The sequence below is a fragment of the Lissotriton helveticus genome, chromosome 1_1, assembly GCF_964261635.1.
Source record: "Lissotriton helveticus chromosome 1_1, aLisHel1.1, whole genome shotgun sequence".
Lineage (NCBI taxonomy): Eukaryota > Metazoa > Chordata > Amphibia > Caudata > Salamandridae > Lissotriton > Lissotriton helveticus.
The window spans coordinates 418,051,721-418,073,294 of NC_136057.1; the positions used below are offsets into that span (position 1 = coordinate 418,051,721).

The 21,574-nt window shown below is 40.1% G+C and overlaps 1 protein-coding gene across 4 annotated transcripts in view; it reads right to left on the reverse strand.

The window, feature by feature from the left end:
• Positions 1-10,893: 10,893 nt before the first annotated feature.
• DENND5B (DENN domain containing 5B) overlaps positions 10,894-21,574 on the reverse strand; it is a 578,042-nt gene continuing 567,361 nt past the window's right edge. For all 4 annotated transcript variants that reach the window (XM_078673773.1, XM_078673772.1, XM_078673775.1 and 1 more), the window contains one exon: positions 10,894-13,746. In XM_078673773.1, coding sequence (XP_078529899.1) covers positions 13,563-13,746 — 184 coding nt within the window. In that variant the 3' untranslated portion in view covers positions 10,894-13,562. The remainder of the gene's footprint in view (positions 13,747-21,574) is intronic.

Sequence of the window (21,574 nt, forward strand, 5' to 3'; positions counted from 1 at the left end):
ATATGGTATTCCGGCTTACATAAAGTTCTTGTATGTTGATTCGACAGAGTGCCCCATAGTAAGATACTGTGGTAATCAATATAATCAATAAAATGCTTTCAAGGGGATGATGAGGGACACTAGTTATGATTATATTTTATATTTTATGAACAAGGATTGTGATTTCTTAAGATATAGTGTACCAGAATGGTCCACTTTTCATCTTATAATGCAATAATTGTATAATAACCTATGATCACGTTTGGGAGTGATGGTTGGGTTGCTGAATGATGTATAAGTAGATTGAAATGATAAGAATGGAATGTTCTTACCCATCCATTTTTTGCACACTTGTTAAGCAGTGTATATATGGATATTTTAAAATTTCTATGTGGTTAATGTATGTATATATGGATTTTATAGTAGCCCTGAAGAAGTTCGTAGAGAACAAAACACGTTGGCACTAGCTACTAAATTAAAAACTATATTTGGAAAATTATTTGTCAATATGGGATGACTCATTAATGAAAATTGTGGATCATCGTGAAGTTCCCTGAATATTACATTACATAATTGCACGTGATATGTGCCTCAACCATTATTTTTGGACTATATAAGACATTTTGTCAGTATAACATTTGGATACTAAATTGAAGCGCTGGACTAAATTTTGTATAATAGTTTCTTTAATTAAGGGAGATGTGTAATGGTTGCCTTTCTCACTCTATGTGAACCTAATGCGAATTAGAATTAACCTAGGTGATAGTGACAGAAGTGGTGTTGCTTTTTAAGCCCCAGCCATTATCTTGTAAATCTTTCGTGTTTATTGAGTGCCTTGCCAGTTCTGCCACACCATTACAAAAATGAGCTTTTGGATGATCGTGAATTATTATTGGGAGATCTCTTCAAAACCAAGTAAAAGCAAAACCAATGAGCGGACAAATGGTAAAAAATCAGAAGGTTTGAAAGATAAGTTTATCCGACTTGAGAGTCTCAAGAAACAGGAGCTTGCCAAATGGGACGGGGGCACCCTTAAAAAGCATACTGAAAATGTAAGGATCCCAAGGGGTTTACGAATTTTGATTTTCCCTTTATTTGAGGACTTGGATAAGGACCTCGAGGAGGAGTAGGAGGAATACTTATATGCAACATCCTACTATACGATGAGGATCTTGAATAAAAACTCTAAAAGTTAAGAAGTTGAAAGATGAAATAATTATCCTAGAAAGGGAAATTAAGGACTTAAAACATTGTGTACCCACCTCTTCCTACTTGGGCATTCTTTTTAATCAAAAAAACACATGGTCCCACTTAGTGGAGACAAGAATTGGAGGTTTTAATCGTAACATTGAGGCTATGTTTAGGTTCACAAAAAAACTAGGCTCCTGGCCTATAAAAGTCTTCACAGATATATATAAAGCTTGCGCGCCATCACTTTGTATGGCGCTCGTATCTGGGGGTTTTGTAACACTGCTGGTTTACAGAGAGTTGAAAATGTTTCTGAAACATTGTTAACTGTGCCTAAAAGTAATGCTGTTACTATTTGTCATAATGAATTAGGTGTAACCCCACTATTTTTTCGTCTCCAGTTACCACCTCTTCTGTCATGGCGTAGTATTTGGGTGAAAGAAGAGACTGTCCTAAATCATGCTATAATCACTGACTGTTTGAAACTGGACTGGGTCAAGAAAATTCCCTGGATTAGGCATATACACGAGTTACTGGGGTTCCCAGACTGTAGTGACACTCGTGGTAATACAGTCAAAATTCCAAGAGTTAAACTGAAAAGAATGTTTTTGACATATAGCTATGAAGTCAGAGATCATTTAGAATATAGCAAGAAAAGAGTTGTCGAACACTCGTTGCTGGATTGTTCTTTAGGTACCAAACCCTATCTCTCTTTCTATTTTAATCACCCTAAAATGTTTTATCTCATAAGATTCAGGATGGGTATTGGCCATTTATTGGTTTCCTACCCACGTGATTCACATTGTGACACAAAACCGGATTTGGGTCCTTGTGACTAAGCACAGAGCACTTTACATTTTATGTTTTTCTGTGGACTCTATACTACTCCTAGACACGCTTTTTTAAAACCACTGTTAATATTTTTAAATATAAGAAAGTGCAGGGCTGCGTTACAATATTTGCTCCTCTTGAAAAGATGAATGTATTTGTTTAACGATTTATAAATATATTTCCACAGCAGTGTGGCTTCGAAACATGGTTTGTAAATTATGTTATATTGCTTAAAACAATATTTTTAACATACATTTGATTCTTTTAATTGTATTAAATGTTTTATTATATAATCTGTTATGGTTGATTTTCAGCCGAATAAAGATTTATTGATGGTGATGGGACTTAAACTTACGGAGACAAAAGCCCAAAATTATGAAATCTTGAAGAAAGAAATGTCTAACTATCAATTGCATTTGAAAGAAAAATCATTGAAAAACATAGAAAGAGGTGAACATGATTATGCAAATGATAGAATTCTTATCTTTTCTCACAAATATGATAATACAAATGTTAGAACTGAGGCAGAGGTTACAGATAAATCGAATGACAGTGCCTCGATGAATAGTGACTCGGGTCCAAATGAACCTTCGAAAAGGAACCCTTTCACTTTTTTAGTGGAGCTTCAAAGATATGGAATAGGGAACAAAAAGAAAAAGGAAGAACAAAGAGTGGGAGCACCAGAAGGGGAGCAATGAAGCATAAGAACAGGGGTTCAAACATTATATTTGTACATCCTGTCAGTATGATATTTGGATACTAAGTTAGAGTGCTGGAATATATGATGTATAATAGTTTGAACACTTCAATTAAGGTGGACATGTAATGGCTGCGTTCTTCAGTCCCTGTGCACCCAATGCAAATAACCTTGGTGATAGTAAGAGAAGCGGTGTTGTTTTTTTAAGCCACAGTCTTTATCTTGTAAATCTTTCATTGATTTTGGTGGTTGAAATAGAAACAAACTTTTCTTCCGCTAGCTCTGAGAAGCCTAGACTCAAGAGAAGCATAGGCTTGGGAGAGGCTAGCAGCTGTAGTCTCCTCATAATTACTGTAACTGTTCATGAGATGCTCTCAGCATGAGCTTGAAACAAGAAACAAGGCTGTGAGGCAACTGCCATTGCCAGGCATGCTGTGGTATGGAATTGGTTGGCTCCTAAAAAGTAGTGTGTGTTTTCAGCTTCTTTTAGCATTGAGCTTATCAGGCTACTATTGGGTTCTGTTCATCCTAATGATCTTATGGCTTCTCTATGAAGCAGCATGGAGAACAGATGCTGCAATGGGGATCTTTTGTATACAACTGGGAATGAGTAGAATAGCTTGCATAGGCTATTGAAAATGTGCTTACAATGTAAATGCCAGATCTCACCTGTTTCCAAATACACATTCTATTGTAAGGATTTGAAGTGTTCTTCAATTTTGCATGTAGGCAGATATATTCTATGTACAGGTCTATCAACGCAGAACTACTAGATTGTATAAAATTAGGGTAACCAGATATGTAAACATCTAGTTCACCCCATAAATATGGCCTGATGAAATATGGGCCCTAGTTGTGGAAGCTATTGTGCGATCGTTAGTTTTAATTACGAAACAGTAATCACAATAATCACATTCTTATTGACAGTCTTCCAGTTTTATTTGTAGATTACAAGAAATGCTGAACTTAAATGTATTCCAAAATCTTACAAATCCATGTCAGTTTTTGTTATGTATTAAAGTGCTTGATCTAGTAATACTCCAGCCAACCTATGTCTCTGGGCAAAAATCCAGTTTAGATTCAGTTAGCAATATTCTTTACATATGAATAAAATACAATGAGATACACATTTCAAACGTCACTTTTTCCTTCAGTTGTGTTGCGCACTATGATCTATTTCAAGTGTTATACTTTAAAAGACTTACCTAAGAATCATACTTTTTATTTCAAATAGTAAGTTCTTTAAACATGCCTAGATTCAATAATACAGGAAAAAGGTTTAACAGTAGCTAAATGCAACACTGTACATTAATTTGTTAGAACATACTAATCCAATGGAACAAACGTATCCACAGTTAATACACTTAAAAATGCATTTAACCAGTATTTGTTTAAAAGATATAAGCTACACATTTTTAGAAAGACTAGTACTATACACCAGGTTCCCATAGGGAGAGCCAACTGAAAGATCTCCTTAGGATGCTTATATTTAACATGCACTGGTGTAAATACAATTTTAACTATTTTCAATTATAATTACTGAAATGCTCTGGATAGGTCTGGTGCATTTATTCAATGATCTTCATACTCTAATTAAATGTCTATAAGTTATTGAATGTGCAAGAAGCTTAAAACCTTTATTAGAATATGTCATAACTTAAAATGATATGGGAAGTAAAAAAGACTATGTACTATTAGAGACAACAGAGAAAGATTCCATACAGCCAAAACCTACACACTATAGATATCCAATGTAGTGGGTATTTTAGTGTGCTGATTTATATGACATGAATGTATCTTTTCTTCTGCACAAACAGGAGAACAATGCTGATTCCAGAAACAATCAGAACAGATCAATTCTCCGACTCATACATTTAATATCTCCGAATTCTAGAAAATAAATGATTTTAACTATTTGGACTTAATTGAAAAGAACAGGCAAGTGCTGCTTTTTACCTGAGCATTCAGTGAAGCACAGCAGAGAAAACACTAGTATGATGAACAAGCATATTTTAGGTCTGTTTTGGTGGTTCATTAGTTTAAAAACACTGTTTAGCCATCATATGTTATAATTACAATTGTGTGTATGCTCACATGCAAATGTCTTTAGATCCAGAATTGAAAAAGGCCCAGAGAACATTAAATGTTAAGTCAACACTCCTATTTATACTCTACACAAAGTAAACATTTTTTTCTCTGAAGTACTGTAATGATAATATTGCATTAAAAAATATAAATATGTATCTTTCGGAAGGTAAACATCTTTTCAATTCCAAGAACATTTTTACACCTCAAGGTCAACAGAAGCGGCTGTAGTAATACTGATGTACTTAAAAAATATGTGCTGTGGAAGTAATGGGGCTGGCGGTTTTTTAATTTTTCTTTATTTACAAGCATACTAACTGGGCAGACTACTAAACATATTTCACATCTGAAGAACAGTTCACATTTTCATGGAGCACAGTAATCACACAAAAATATAAAACATAAAAACACCAGAATGATGTGGACGCATCTCCAAAAAATAAGTTGTTTTAGTGGAGCATTAGGGGCACAGGACGTCAAAATACTATGATGCTATAAAAGCAATTTGCCTTGCTCTGTATGTGTGCATACTCTAAAATACTTTAGATTTCTCTGGTACCATCCAAAAGAATTAAAATACCTATACCTCAAATTATTTTGCACAATACACAGAGATTGATAGCACCTTTGCTAAAATATTCAACGTAGAATATTTTGTATGCATTAGAACTTTAGTAAAAACCAGACATAAAACACTAATATCAGTTTTAAAATACTGGTCATACCAACTTACTTATTTTACATTTGCAAGGAAACTTCTTGTCAATACCAATCACTATCTGAAATTCTGCATGAATTACTGTCTTCAGGCAGGAAAACTGTATTGACCCATTTGTCCCAGTCTTAAATAGAACTCTTAATAATAAAATAAAAACGCATGGCCCGCAGAATGCAAGAAAGGTGAACTCTGAAAAGCTCTACTCTCTTCTGAGCATTTAACTGTTAACAAGCTGAAGGTGAAGTAAATGAAGGTAACGAAAGTGGCTCAACATAATATAACATTTCATGTGGGGAACTCTCAGCAGCACGTGTAATGTGATTTTCATGCAAAAAAATATGTCACTAGTGGAAAGCAGTCCCAGCAACAATGTTGCCTAGACCATCGAACAAATATTGTGGGTAGCAGAGAAAACAGATTTAAAAATGGAGGTTGCACAACAGGCATGCAAGAATAGAATAGTGAGTCAGGAAAAAGATAAGGGTTGGGTGGCGTCACTGCAAGGGGAAATTCAGGTGTGAAAACCTAAAAGGATGTGTAAGAGATTGAGCAGCCCTTTAGAGAATGTCTCAGCAGAGAGAATATTAATGGGACACCCCACGCAAATATGCTTTCAAAGGTGAATATTCAAGCATCATTTAAAATGCTTTGGTGCAACTAACAATATAAGGCAAAAAATGCAACTGGAACATCACCCTCTTATTCAGGCCGAGTTTCGATATCAGGTAACACTGGCTCTATCTTTAAACAATACGGCAAGCTCCATAAATGAGTTCAGCTTTCTTAAACACATATCTTGAACGCCACCTACATACTGTCACAGAAAAGGCATGAACCAATTAAATAAGGAAGCGGTCCCCTGGTTTTATAGAAAGAATCTTTTGTTAAGATATTTAACCTCGACAGAAAGGCAATAAACCTAACATTAGACAAAAGTGGCAATGGCTCTGTTGTTCTACAGAACGACTTCTGCTTTTTATGGGATGCAGACTTTTTTCAAATGGTCTCTGCTGCCTATCAAGCAGCGCATTTTACACTAAGAAATCTGGAAAGCAAACCCGTTCGACAACACCAGTGGGAGTCTAATAATTGTAGTCTCAATGGCAGTCTTTGGAGGGCAGTGATATAATATAATTTGAATGTAAATATTGTAAAATATTATAAAAATAATCTTTTGCATGATCAAAACCAATACATTCTAATGGAAAGCCTTGAATTTCTTATGGTTTCATGTGAATTACTTGTTAAACTAACACAAATATAAGTTTACAGTAGAAAAGCATGCTATGGCGTGGTGACATGTTAATGTTAAATACATTGTGCACGTTTAGTAGGTAGCAGTGGCCATAATGTGGCAAGTTACGACTGTACTGTATCACATTAGGATTGCAATATTTTATAAGTGAAAAGTGAGCAACTGAATCATGGTTTGAAATAAGAAAACAGTGTGTGGGGTTTTACAACATGACTACGTTCAGAAAATGTGAAAACTCAATTTGGAAGCAAATTAAAAAATTAAAGGGACACCCACGTTACACTTTGACTGAGTACCCATTTTGCAGGCAAAGAATAGGCTGTGAAGATGAAGAAATCACTCTCCATCTGAACAAAAAAAACACTACAAAAATAGCTGAGATCTTGTTGATTTCCCGTTTGAAATCCTCCAGCTCTGTTACTCAAACTAGAGCCCATAAAACACTGTCTGGCAAATGTTTAAATTTGAAATAACTAGTCACTTGATTTGATTACACAAGCAATTAAATGTTAAGTGCCCTAATAATGCAATCAAAAATCCAATCACTAAAGAATTAGCTATTTCCCCTAAAAAAGATAGAAATGTAAATTGTGATTTCACTACTCAGATAGTTTTACAATGGAAAACAAAACCTGAGATTTAAAGATGCATAAAGTCTCTGACCAACACAAACAAGCATTTACAATGCAACGGTTTCGCCTTTGGAAAAGTTTGAGCTATTGGCATTGTAAATGACAAAATTTGTATTTATGTGTTGGTTTTGAAAACAGATAAATAAATGGCATTGTCCTTTACATTGCCAATAGCTCTAACTTTTCCAAAGGCGAAACCGTTGCATTGTAAATGCTTGTTTATTTATGTGTTGGTTTCGAAAACAGATAAATAAATGGCTTTGGCATTTACAATGCCAATAGCTTAATCTCTCGCAAATGTGAGACCTAGGAGACCTAGTAGTAGAGTGAATAATAGTGAGTAGTAGAGCGTGAGTAGTACAGAGTGCGGAGTAGAGAGTGTGTAGTAGAGTAGTAGAGTGAGCACTAGAGAGTAATAGAGTGATTAATAGAGAGTGAGTAGTAGTGAGTAGTAGAGAGTTGTAGAGAGGACTAGAGTGAGTAGTAGTGAGTATAGTGAGTATTCGAGAGTGATTAGAGAGTAGTAGAGTGAGTAGTAAAGAGTAGTAGAGTGAGTATTCGAGAGAGTATTAGAGAGTGAGTAGTAAAAAGTGAGTAGTAAAGAGCAAGTAGTAAAGAGTGAAAGAGTGAGTAGTAAAGTGTGAGTAGTAAAGAGTGAGTAGTAGAGTGTGAGTAGTAGAGTGAGTAGTAGAGTGAGTAGTAGAGTAGATTGAGTAGTAGAGAGAGCGAGGGGAAGAGAAAGGATTGGACAGGAGAATGGTGAGCGAGTGGGGAGGCCATTGTCCAAAGGGTATGACTGAAGCATGGTGTGCTAGGGCACTGCCTTTCACAGAGAGCACAACTGGGCACTACAGTTGTGTCAATTATGCAGCTTTTCTGCTAACCCTGCGTGACACATAAATGATAAGACGTGGAAATTGATTTTCTGTGCATATTTCTCATGTGTGCATCACACATGTAAAGTGTCTTTTTGTTTTGATCCTATTAAAATCTTTGCAACAATCACACTTCAGAATCACAAAAAAAGACTATGAGCTTCATTTGATCTTTTCTTACTGCTGAAATATTTCCACATATTTATCAAATTTATTTTGCAAGCATTCTCAGTTTGCCAAATATTACAAAACACTTGACACTGCACAGCTTCTTCCATAGCTTGTAAGCACTGCACTACCTCTCGCACCCCTACTTCTGCACCCCTGCCCTTAGACCACCCACCAACTGCAATTTACCTGGCCCAGAGTTTTGGTCTATACTATGTCCCTCGTGTGGCGTTGCAGAGTAAAATCCTTCTCGACCAGGACGTGCAGCCAAGCTTTAGGAAAGTGAACAGCACGTGCAGGGAAACTTTATGTAAGTGCCAGGGGTGGTGGAGCAATAAGAATGATCCTATCAACGTGGCAGGTTGCCCTGTTTAAAGTGCAGTGTTACTGAAAAGTAGACTTGCAGGATTAGGGGTACGAGAAGTGCTGCTGGCAGGAGCTGGAGAAAAAGACAGGAATCAATTATTTGAAGTGTCATCTTATAAAATTCATCAAGGGGTGTTAGCGGGCACAGCGTCTGATTCACAGCGTCTGATTCACATAGCCAAATCACCACTACTTATCCAATAAGAGCAAAGTACCTACAACCATGCTCAGTGATTGGGCTTTGGAGTTCTGAATAAAAACAAATGCTTCCACAGCTTCTTGGTGGAGTTTGAAGGAGCACGAAAGGAAAACCATATGCTAACCAGCGCCACAACACACAAAACCACAGAATGCATAAATGCACTGTGCAGATGAAGCGAAGAGCGGTTTAAAGCTGTTTAAGTCTGTTTGAAGAATAGCCAGTATTCTAGTGCTGAAAGGGAAATGTGTATGCCTTAGAACCACTCCAGGTAAGATCTTCTGACTGCAAAGTATGTGTAATGCAGCAGCACAGAATAAAGTTCAAGGATTGTCCAATTAGAGCCCTGAATAAAGGCTAGTGTAGGGCCCATGTAGCTAAAAAAACAGCTTTAAAGGTGAGCTTTGCTTGTCTGAGTTGTAAAAAGTTAGAAATAGAGATGGTTCATGTTTGTGTGTTACATAAAATCTCAAGACAAGGTGGTCAGCCACACTGCATTGTGTTTTTTTGTACATTTTTTTGCATAATGGGACAAGAGTGGGCTGCTAGTTCCTTACCTTCGAAAGATGTGATCACCCGAGCAGACTCATGTGCACTTAGGCGTGGAGTCTGCTGGCTCCAATGGAAAAGTCATACCGCGCACCCCTAGTGCATAAATGAAAACCGCACTGAGGCAGACATAAATATCAACATACAGCTATATACAGGTTCAGGAATTGCAAATAACTTATTACATTTGGCAGAAAAAAATTGAAAGAACAGAGTCGCAGGCATTTTGAAGCAAAAAGTAGCTCCTCCTGCAATACTCATTCACATGCTCTTATATGCCTTTGTGAATTGGCCTCAAAACATCTAAAATGGGAAAAATTGTATATTCATATACGCTAAATGCAAATCGAAAGGAGTCTGTCCTCGTTGCACTTTTGACAGTAGGGAGTTGGACATTCTGGGATGGGTATAAGAGTATGTAAACGAGTACTGCTGAAAGACTAGTTTATGTATTTATAAATGTGTGTGTCAGTCTTAAAGCGCATAAAAACAGCCAAAGAAGAAATCAAGAACAAACACGGACTACAGGACAATGAAGGGGGAAAAAAGAGCGTGCACTCGAGTGCCCCTTCCCCACCCTTCTCAGAAGTGCAACAGGCTTGGGTGGAAAAGGGGAGAGACAACGCTCCCCTCCACTCTGCCAACAAGCTGTCTGACATTAATCACTGACAAAGGTGCTTTTTCAGTGTGCCCTGAAACCTTCCAGAGAAGCAGATTTTGAACTTACAATGACAAAGAAAATAAATGGCAAGGTGGCCTTCCAGGAAGGAGGCTGCAGCACACCAGGGGAATGGGAGCTTGGACCAAGAGAACCGGGGAAGGAAGAAAGAACAGGGAACTTGCTCTCCAGGTATGGCGCACTGCCAAGAGCGTGCATCTTCGAAGCGCTGTGAATTAAAGGCGCCTTTGTTTGCCCAAGAGTAGCCTTCTGATTGACTCCTGAAGAATGAACGGGTCCGTAGGCCCGCTGTTAGCAGGCCCCAGTTACTCATGCATGACACGGGGCATACTTAGATTGCTGCTGAGAACTGGGGTGCAATATGCAGGGTACGGGCTCACATATTGCCATCAGTGTCAGCTAATTTTGCACCGACATGTTTAGTGTAAATGTTGTTTTTGCACAAGACAATTAGTGCAACTCAGTTGGAAAACTTTCCTGGAATGGTCTATTTTCATAAATTCTGAATCGTCCAAAAACCAATAGGCCCCTAATAGATACAGTTGGCTACCTTATGTCACTGATACCCTAAAGTTTATCTGTGCAGAAATATATATATATATATATGTATATATATATATATATATATATATATATATACTATAAGTACTTGTGCAATTCTGAATTTAGTTTTTATCTTCTCTTACTTTGTCCCTCATAATGTAACCACATTCTAGTTTTCTAGTTTGACTGTTTCACAAACGTTTCTTATGAACAGAAGAGGCTCATACACTTTTCTCGGTGAAGCAGCTCGACTTCACACCCTTTGCACACTGGGCCTCCGTCACTGACACTGCTCCTGAGGCGGCCCTACTGAGTGTGGGACGGCGGCTCACTTTCATTCACCAGCTCTTTAGCTCATTAAACTGTTTTTCCTCTCAGCATTGTCCGCCATGTTTGAACTGCTTTGCCGCTAAACGCTCCTAAGCAGTTGAAAGGCCAGATCCGCACAGGGCCAGCCCTCCTGTGTTTTGCACTGCGCCATCTTTGAGGTATTAGCAGCGCAGGGCGATAAGGGGATTGGAAGGCCCGGCTTGAGCCCCTCAGCTCTGTGTTCCTCTGACACCGCATAGTTCCTGTTGCTCAGCTGGAAATGTCGAGCCGGGGCGCTTTAAAAGGGAGATTATAACACTTGCGCTGCCATCGATGCTCACTTTCGCCTTCCCTACTGTCTGAAGGAGTCACGGCGGACAATGGTCCCCCGTGGTTCCCAAACGCCAGTGAATGGGAACACTGTTGGTGGCATCAGTCATTCAGAGGGAGCCTCGGCGTATTGTCCTCCCCAATCAACGGCGCAGAATAGAGTTTGCTGGTGGCTGCCAAAAGGTTAGCAGCGCCCATGAAAGAGGGTTCCCATTATTCACTGCGTTTACAGAACTCCCCCTTTGTTGGGGCCGGCCCGTCGTTTCACGGCAGAGGTCCGGATCTGCGGCTGGCTGCCTTCTCCAAATGAGCGATTCGTGTGAATGCTGCGGGCCGGCGAGCAGCAGCGCCGCCTCGGACTCGGGGCTTATGTTCGTCCCCCGCAGACGGGCGAGAGTGAGCCGGCCAGGTTTGGCAGAGTCACTGGTTAACGATATCCCTCCTGACTCCCCTGACCTGCAGTTAACACTGAGGCTGCAGTCTGAGCTCCCTGCCCTCGCCGCGGCATCGTGGGAGGTCTCCGAGGGAACATTAGTTAAATGAAGCAGAGAGGCGTTGTCCGTGGCTGCGTGCAAGGGGTGGACAATGCATCGGTATTTTATAGCTCCTGGGTGCTGTGAAAGAGGCCTAAGGTGGAAGAAACCTCGGCGTGAAAAGTGATCATTGTAAGAGCACTTACAAGAGAGGATGTGCCGATGTGGCCTTAAGCAAGAGCTGCATACTTTGGAGCTGGGGAACCAGGTTCGAGCCTGGGCGCCTCCTCAGCATCCTGTAATTCTCGGCAAATCCCTTAATCTCCCTGTGCATATCCATAAATGAACTTGTCCATCGGGTCGAGCTCGCGCTATATATATCTACAGCAAATAAGTCAGGTCCCGGGCCGGCCAGCCAATCACAGCGCGGCCCGGGGAATGACGTCACGGGGGTGTCCCGGGCCGGCAGCCAATGACAGCGCGGCCTGGGACAAAGGGGCGGGACTTAAAAAAAGACCCAGAAACGCCCCCGAATCGCGTCTAGGCGGGCCCTGAACTGAGTGACGCTCCTCTCCTCCAATGGCTGGCCAGCATTTACGAGGCCAGCCAATGAAGAAGAGGGGCGTGTTCAGGCCCCCATATTACAAACAAAAGATTTCGGCTCCGCCCACTGCTTACGCAGTGCGACGGTAGCCGAAACCTAAAAACTACAGTAAGGTGTATCACCACCAGACAGCAAACTTTCAGCAAAGTATATGGAGAGTTATTGTTCCCATCCTGTGGAGCCACCTTTCACATTTGTGGTAGCAGTATCACTTGGACACAGATGTGGCTTCTGATGCCATAATTATTGTGCCGGACTCCATCAATGTCAAGAGCGTGGCAGAAATCAATTAGGCAAACCTTTTATAAATATTTTCCAAACATTTCAAAACAGAAACAATTATTTAAATAAAACTTCACAATGAAGGATCTAATATATGTGACTACTATGAAGACGGATAAGAGTAATTCAATATCTAAACAACTATCCAAATCCCAGTGCGGTTTCTTGAGAGGGTCCTCTAGATGTCCGAGCATCCCCATGTCCAGTGTTAACAAACATTTGAAACACACTAATCTTGTGTAGAAGGCTGAACATACAAGTACATTTTGTCAAACAAATACAGATTTTATAAGGGGGAATTGTTCACATAGAACACCTTTACTAATGACCATAAAACAGTAATGACTACATTTTTATATTTGCTCGGTTACCGGACGAGTTCTATTTATTCCAAATTGTACTTATATGATAAATGGTTGATTTCTTACTTTGGAACCTCCCACATTTAGCCCACACCAGTACTGTGTATCCATTAACAGTTTTCGTCAGAGGAATATTCAAACTTTGGACACCTGATTAACAGCATTAATATATTTACATATATTAAAGATGGTAGAATATTTACAAATATCTAACACGTGACAATTCCTTTGTATTTACTTAATTTCCGATTCAGATTTACTACAATACTGCATTGAGGTTCATTTTACACTTTCTGATAGTTCAGTCTCTGGAGGAAAATACACTTTCCACTCCGAATAGTCACATGCAGCCTTGCTTTACAGTGATGTGCTACCAACAGCAGGCGTAAGAGTTGTCTCTCCCTTTTAAAGGGAGATGAAAAAGTCTAGCACGTTGTGTCAAACATCAACCCCTTTGATGAGGGAACCTTCTAGAACTATGTTGAATTCTTCCAAAGTCTGCACAACTCTGATGAGGGAATTCACACTCATATGATCACGGAGGAGAGCATTCTCTTCATACATCCTGGTGATGGCAGGGCATTCTGCCAGTAATGGAATCCAGTGTGAGAGCAAGTGATCCCTGCAGAACAATCAAAAAGTGAAGTTGTTAGTGGGGCTTCATAAATAATTTCTCTTGCAGATAAAAGAGGAATATACACCTAGGAGCCTAAGACAAAACAATTCACTACGGACTGACAAAAAAATAAAAAGAACATACAGATAATTAAAATTATATTTGAGCAGGTTTAAGTGCAAAATGCCATTAACATCGCCTATAAATAGAGCTCTATAAGGAATTAACTCAAATTTACAAATAAAAGCTCCTAGACTCACAGCGAACCTTGTTTAAGGTTAAAATTTGTCACAACCCAGAAATTTGACGTTTCCATATAGCTCACAACTAAAGTAAAATATCAAACCAACATGAAAAAGAAGCTAAAGGACAGCACCAATGATTGTGCTCATACAGATATGTTAAGACTTTTGCAAGCTTGAGACTGAGCATTTAGCAAAGGTGCTGTATTTTTGTCAAGCTGGATGAAACCTGAATTGTTGTAGCCCATTCCAGAGGTAAAATCTCCAAACAAGACTCTTTCCATTTACATTTGATCAATCAATATTTGAAAGAGTGAAACAAAACCTCTTTTTGACTGTTGCTAGCTAGTAACATGATGCCAGAAACAAGATGGCATTATAAATGGTGTTATGTAGAGGAGAGCTGCGGGAAGATGAACTATAACCAGGGGCACAAAGACACCAATATTCATAACCCTACATCAACCAGTACATATGGCTAATTTACTTAACCCTCTAGCGAGTCTAATTTACATTCCAAGAGTAAGTAATTTGCTATCTCCAACTAAATTTATTTATTGGGTAATATGTCTTGTGGGGCGCTCTACCTCTACACATATGTTTTACTTATATCAAGCACTAAGGGTTGGACTCTATATCAAAAACACAATAGGAAGGGCTCCCTTTTGTACTTGCTTAACTGTGCATTTGGTCAGTTTCTTCACTATGTGTTAATCAGAGAACACTCGTTAACAGAGAAAGAAGTGTCTCCATTTATTTAAAAGAATGCTTATGTAAAGGGCACATTTTATTTCTAATTTTATATTTATTAATTAAATAAAATATGCATACGTCAACTGCCCTCCTGCAACCCAATATCTGTTTTAAAAAGTGTGTGCTAACATTGCTGCCCAAATCCTTTTTAGAATCCCTTTTTAAAATAGAAAAAAGTGGAAGGTTTTCAATTGCACGTATGTGGGGAGGGGGTTCCCTGAAACGTTTAGGATGCGCAAGGGCATCAGGCAAGGGTGCACCCTCGCACCTTTCTTATTATTCCTTTATATAAACCACCTGAAGACGGATTTAGTTCCACGGTGTGGGGATATGCCCCAGATTGGAAACCGCCCAATACCAGATCTCTTGTACGCGGACTATGCGGTTATCATGTGTCATACACCTGTAGCACTGCAGTGTCTTTTGGATGCCTTTACATCCTTCATGGAGGGGCTAGACATGAAGATCAACACTACTAGATCTTTTGTGATATCTTGCAGCCATAGGCCGGGGCCAACCTGTCTTTAAGCTCCAGGCCGCCTCTATTAAACATGTGACTAACTTTAACTATCTGGGGGCAACCTTCAGTTATAGGGGCTCCTGGTTCCTGCAGACAGACAATAGAAACCACCAGCTAGCAAGGAGTACCAACACAGTTTTTTCCTTCGGTGCCAAACTTGGCAAAAGATTGCTTGCTTATTTGTTGGCCATTTATTGTGCTAAATGTGCTGGGGTGGCTATCTATGGCATTGGGGTCTGGGCTCTCAGGCGTTATCGCCATTACAGATTACCAAAAGACTGGTTGAGTAATATCGTACCTTGTCGATGTGATCAGGTGTCAGCACAAAGCCCCTTACAAGTAATGTTTTTTTGCCCCTTTTACTCGGTTTATAGATCTGTGGTTCTCAAACCTTTCACAATTAAGCACTCCCTGCTCCATTGCACAGAAGCTTTGCACTTTTTACAATCTCTGGGATCAGAGGAGATTTCCTTTACTGTTTATGCCTTCTTGAGGTTGTTGCTCAAGGCTAGGAAATCGCATGGGTAGGTCTGTCCACATGGACGACACCCATGTGCACAATGATTTTTGACTCATTTTTATCTTGTTCCATACACTGATCAAACACTTTTCTACCACTTTAATGACATAGGTTTTATCTTTGTTACACTACACCATGTATTGAACCCGGTGTCCGTACCATGTATGCGCCTTGATTTTATCCTTGTGGGCATTGCTTAACTTGCTATGTCTTATCTCATTATGTATTGATGTTGTATTTTACATGCATGGTCTATTTTAATATGACCGAATACAGTTAATTAGACTTGACATATGCACAGAACCACATGTAGAAGGCATACTGCACTGTCCTTTGAGGCAGCCAAATAGTTGATTCCACTATATGTAGATAAGATGCCTAAATGCAGGCAGGGTTCAGTCCCTTGGGTGTTTTTTTTCATAGAATGTAATCCTTTTTTAACTATGAGTAACTGAACACAACGTTGTTTATATTCATTATTTTTAGTTTAAACGTACGGATAGAAATAGTGCCACAATGGAACTCATTGGTGCATTTAACTTTAACAATGAAAAGGGAAAACAATAATGTGGCAAAGTCACAACAGCCTTAAAGTATCCTAAATAGCAATGACATCAGTAGCGGAGAAGCACAAGTAGAATGACGTATGCTTTATCAATTCTATGATTGCAACAAATATCATACCACGAAAATTGAAATGAAATAGTAGAGGAATTCTTCCAAGATGTGGTTATTTGTTGAAAAGGAACAGTAGGTACAAGATCTATGATATCAACTCTAACTGTATAACAGGACAAATCTTCTGACAGACTGCCTAGAAAGATGTTTTTTTAATTAAACAGTACATGAGAGTGCAATATGTAATTTATCTGTCTCAGAACCTTCCGCCAAAATGGATACGTGGAGGGACATTCTAACAACATATGATTTAGGTCAGAGGAAGCTAAGAGTACAAGACCAACAAGAGGTACAACTATTTGTATTTATTTTATGTAAAGTAAGTTGTGTGATCAGTAGTCGATTGTAAATCAAAAATTATGTTTAAGTTGTATTAGCTGCCCTTGAGGATTTCTGTATTTTAAACCAAATCTTTTTCCATAAAGGAATGAGAAGGAAACATTAAGATCTTTTTCCCATTGTAATTAAACATCTGTCTTATCTCGATTATCATGGGGGAGTTTTAATTGTTTTATAAATACGGAAAGCTGAAGAAGTGGATAACAATGTTTTAAAATGGAGAGATAGTATTGTTAAATGTGTGAATAGGTTGAAATTGATAATATGATTGGGAAACTGCAGAAATCCTTAAATCATATTTAGCTCTATAGGAGAGGATAAAACGAGATTGAGCTTGAGAGAAAAAAAGGCAACAGGCGATATCGATAAGTTGAAGGACCCATATTAATCCTTTCTATCGCTGAGCCTTCCAAAAAAAGTATTCTATTGTTTATCTCTTAATGTATTTGTTAAACCCTATGGAGGAATAGAGAAATTGTTCTCTATCCGAGAGATAACATACGAAACAAGCATTTACAATGCAACGGTTTCGCCTTTGGAAAAGTTTGAGCTATTGGCATTGTAAATGACAACATTTGTATTTATGTGTTGGTTTTGAAAACAGATAAATAAATGGCATTGTCCTTTACATTGCCAATAGCTCTAACTTTTCCAAAGGCGAAACCGTTGCATTGTAAATGCTTGTTCTTCCTTCCTTTGTTCTCCCCTCTCTCCCGTCATTCGGGGCGGGAGAGGACACGGACGGCGGGAGGGGGCGGGAGAGGACACGGACGGCGGGAAACGTGCACAGGACAGCGAGGGGGGGGCGGAAAGGCACACGGAGGGGGCGGGAATGGACAGACTTTCAGTGAAAGGGGAGGGAACGGGAAAAAACGTAACACTTACGCTGCTTGTTCAGTGTATTTAATAGGTGTTCAAATCTTTCCTACAAGGAACCACACCCTAAAATCGGAGCCACACCTACACCTGACTCATACTAATTATTGTAGCAGTGGCGATGTGTGTATGTAGGCAAGACTCGCAATGTGATTTGAACACAGGACGGCCATCTTAAACAGGATTCACTTTAGAGTGACATACGTTTGTGTCTTTTAATTATTATAGTAAAAAGTAACTGTTTCATCGAACTATGTAAGTCCATCTAACTAGAAAGGGAATACTTGAAATGTATTAATAGGGCGACTGTGTTGTGGTAGATTGAAAACACAACAAAACTGAAAGGAAATGTCCAACATTGCATCTTATCTCTTTTATTTTACGATTCGAACTCATTCTGTGCCCAGTAAAGTAGAAAATGATAAGTTCCAACATGGCCACCAGCTTCCCGTACTGTTGAGACCGGCTCGTCGTCCTCCTCCTCTCTATGTTTCTATTCCAGCGCCTCTTCCTCATTTCCCTGGCTGCTCACTGGCCAGGTCTCCTGACGTTGCTTCCGCCAGTTCCTTCTGCAGGCAGCAGCGCTGGCTCCGAGGGAAGGGCGGCCGCTGGAAACTAGGCACCGAGTTGACTATATATGGTAACAGCCTACGGAGAGTCGCGAGCCCGCCGCCTTCTTCCGGGTTTGAGGAGAAGCTTGGTAGCAGGCGCACCATCCACTGCCTGTCAGGAGCTACGGCTGACAGATCCTCCGCCGAACCCTAGCAGAGAGCAGTCACCGGGAAGATGCCATATGACATTAGTAAGTACCTCTGTCCATTGAATGGATTCAGTGTTAGCTCCTGTGATGGCAGTGGAGACTAACAGTGTGATGGCAGTGGAGACTAACAGTGGCTGCTTCGCTATAGAGCCGGTCATAAGCTGCATGGGCGTTTTGCAGCGATAGTCTGCGGCAGGCTGGGGCTACACCCACGTTCAAGGGTGTTTTTACTGGCATGTGAAACACGGAAATAGAAACTGACAATCTAGAAGCCCAGCTTTATCTTTACAGTAGTCTTAATCATAGAATCACGACGTATTTTCCAACTTGTTTTAATTTAACCGAGAGCAGATCTACAATACAAATCGAAATGAATGTTACATAAATGTGTGTTAACTTTTTATAGTGCTCTCTCAAACTGTGGTATATAGCTTGGCGGACGCTACAGGCGTTGCTCTAGGATCATTCTAATAAATAAAAAAACTGGAACAAACCTGCCTAACTATTATGTGTCTTGTATGCATAATTTGTTAGCGCTATAGGCCAGTATGCGGGAGGGGGCGGGAGAGGACACGAACGGCGGGAGGGGACACGGACGGCGGGAGGGGGCGGGAGAGGACACGGACGGCGGGAGGGGGCGGGAGAGGACACGGACGGCGGGAGGGGGCGGGAGAGGACACGGACGGTGGGAAACGTGCACAGGACAGCGAGGGGGGGGGCGGAAAGGCACACGGAGGGGGCGGGAATGGACAGACTTTCAGTGAAAGGGGAGGGAACGGGAAAAAACGTAACTCCGCCCTGGGAAAAAATCTCGGGAACGCCCCCGAATCTGGTCCGGCCTTGACGGACAGATCCGGCACTCAATGGCTAGCCTCCATTTATGGAGCTAGCCAATGAGAGCCGGGGGACGTCCCTGAAGTCCTTATGGTCAACATAGGATTTCACCTGCGCCGAAAAGCTGCGCAGAGCGCAGCCTTCGGCAGGCGAAACCCAAAAAGCATATTGGGTGTATACCAAGACCAAGTATTGAACTGCTCTAATGTATAAAATACATGTTATTGCTTCAGTAACAACCATCCAACACCACTAACTGTTGCACAATATTTAGCTTTTTGCTTGAGAACACACACCTCCTAAACTGCACAAAATGTATACAAAAGTCAATTTACTGTTTCACTAGTAACACCTCAACTGAGCACCCACTGAAATAATTGTACATGAAATATAGTTTAATACTGCAGTGGCAGGTACCTCCTCTGTATAAACTGCACACATGGCAGCAAAATGAATATTATTTTTTTTCACTGGCACCCAACACCTCATCATAAACCGCACTAATCGCACCAAAATGTAATTTCTTAGTTGACTGACGTCTTCGCCTAATAATAAACTGCACGAATTTAAGCAAAATATTTAGTTTTTTTGTTTTCACTAACTAATATATAACAATTACGTGCACGAATTGTTTATATGTTTCATTGCCAACCAAAATGTGAGAATCAGAATACCAGCAGCTAAATGTGTCAGGACATGTCAGGGCCTTTTCAGTGCACACAGAGAGGTAGGAAGACCTGTCCTGTTTCTTGGTTAGGATTCTTGAGTTGTATTTTACACACTCTTACTGCCTCTCAGCACCAAGATACTGTCGAAATACCCTGATAGCAACCATAACCTGCACCCACTGTAACCAAATAGAGTGTATTGTTCCACTGACAACTGTCACCGAAAAGTGAATGGCACAAACCAGAACAAAGCCGATAATGTACTATTTCACTGACGACCATTTCACAGGGTGCACTGTTTGAAACAACAAAGCAACATATATTCCTTAGTGTTTCACTAGAAACACCTAATAAAATGAACGGATTTGAGTAAAAATATAGTTTATATTTTAAGATAAAACGAGGCCCGAAATCAAACTTCACAAATTGGAAGAAACCCTGTGGATTACCGTTTCATGGACAGCCATCGTCTGCTTTTAATTAAACTGCACTTTTTAAAAATTAATTTAGGGACACTATCTTCTGCTATTTTTAATGCTCTTACTGCTAAAAAACAGATAAATTGTACTGACTTTTATTTCAGCGATAGCTAAAAGCAGGAAATACTAATTTACGTAAACATGTGTTGTATTTAATAACGTTCGATGTACATGTGTTTTTTTATTTCGCTCAAAGTCATATAATGTAATAAACTTGGCTAAACAGAAATGCGTGGTCTGCTATTTCAGTGTCCACTAAGAACAATAAATTGCCCTTATTCTGATATACATACTTTATTCTTTCACGAATATCCGGTGTCTGAATAACTGCAGTTACGCAAGAAAATGTACATACAATATGTATTGATTGCCATGCAACAGATGCGAAAGAACTTCGGCTTTTCTAAGAGAATCGCATTCACATTCATTTCCAGAAAATGTCAGAGTGACATTGCTTTCTTACACCAGATCCACTGATAAAGGTTGCCCCGGAACAAAAGCCCAAAGTAAAAGCAATTGAGTTCCAGAAAAGTCTTGTAATATGTGTGGCGGTCGCAAAGTTTCAATGTTTGAATTTGTCCGGAGCGTGTAGCACGGGCGAGAATAGAAAGGCGCCTGGGAGGGCAGATGGGAGATCAAAGGCATGCCTCCCTGCACATAAATCGCCGGCACTTAAGCGAGTTGTAGTGCACATAATTTATACTTGATGAAATTCAGGAATCGCGGCGCAACCCCTGTTGTTACCTCCGTGGCGTCTGACGACATGTGCCAGTGTGTGGGGAGGCTTCTCCAAGCACATATTAACCGAGGCGCTGTTTGCATGTCAAGCGCAGTGTCGTGGTGTGCACTTGTCAAACTTCACATGGGATTCAGAAACCCTCAGCCCAGAGGAAAGCTCTCCGGACGCGATGTGATTACGGGAATCATTCTGAGAGTTGCAATGAAATACGCCGAGTGCGCGCGCATGTGTGTTCCCGTGGACGTTTTGGTGGCCCATAACTTCCATTATTAAAACATCCCCCTTGACAGACAGACGGACATAAACACCATGCACACATACACATGGCATGTCCACACACATCATGTCCACACACAGCTATAATCACACACGCGAAACACACATACCATATAAAAACACAAACCCCACACATACCATGCACAAACA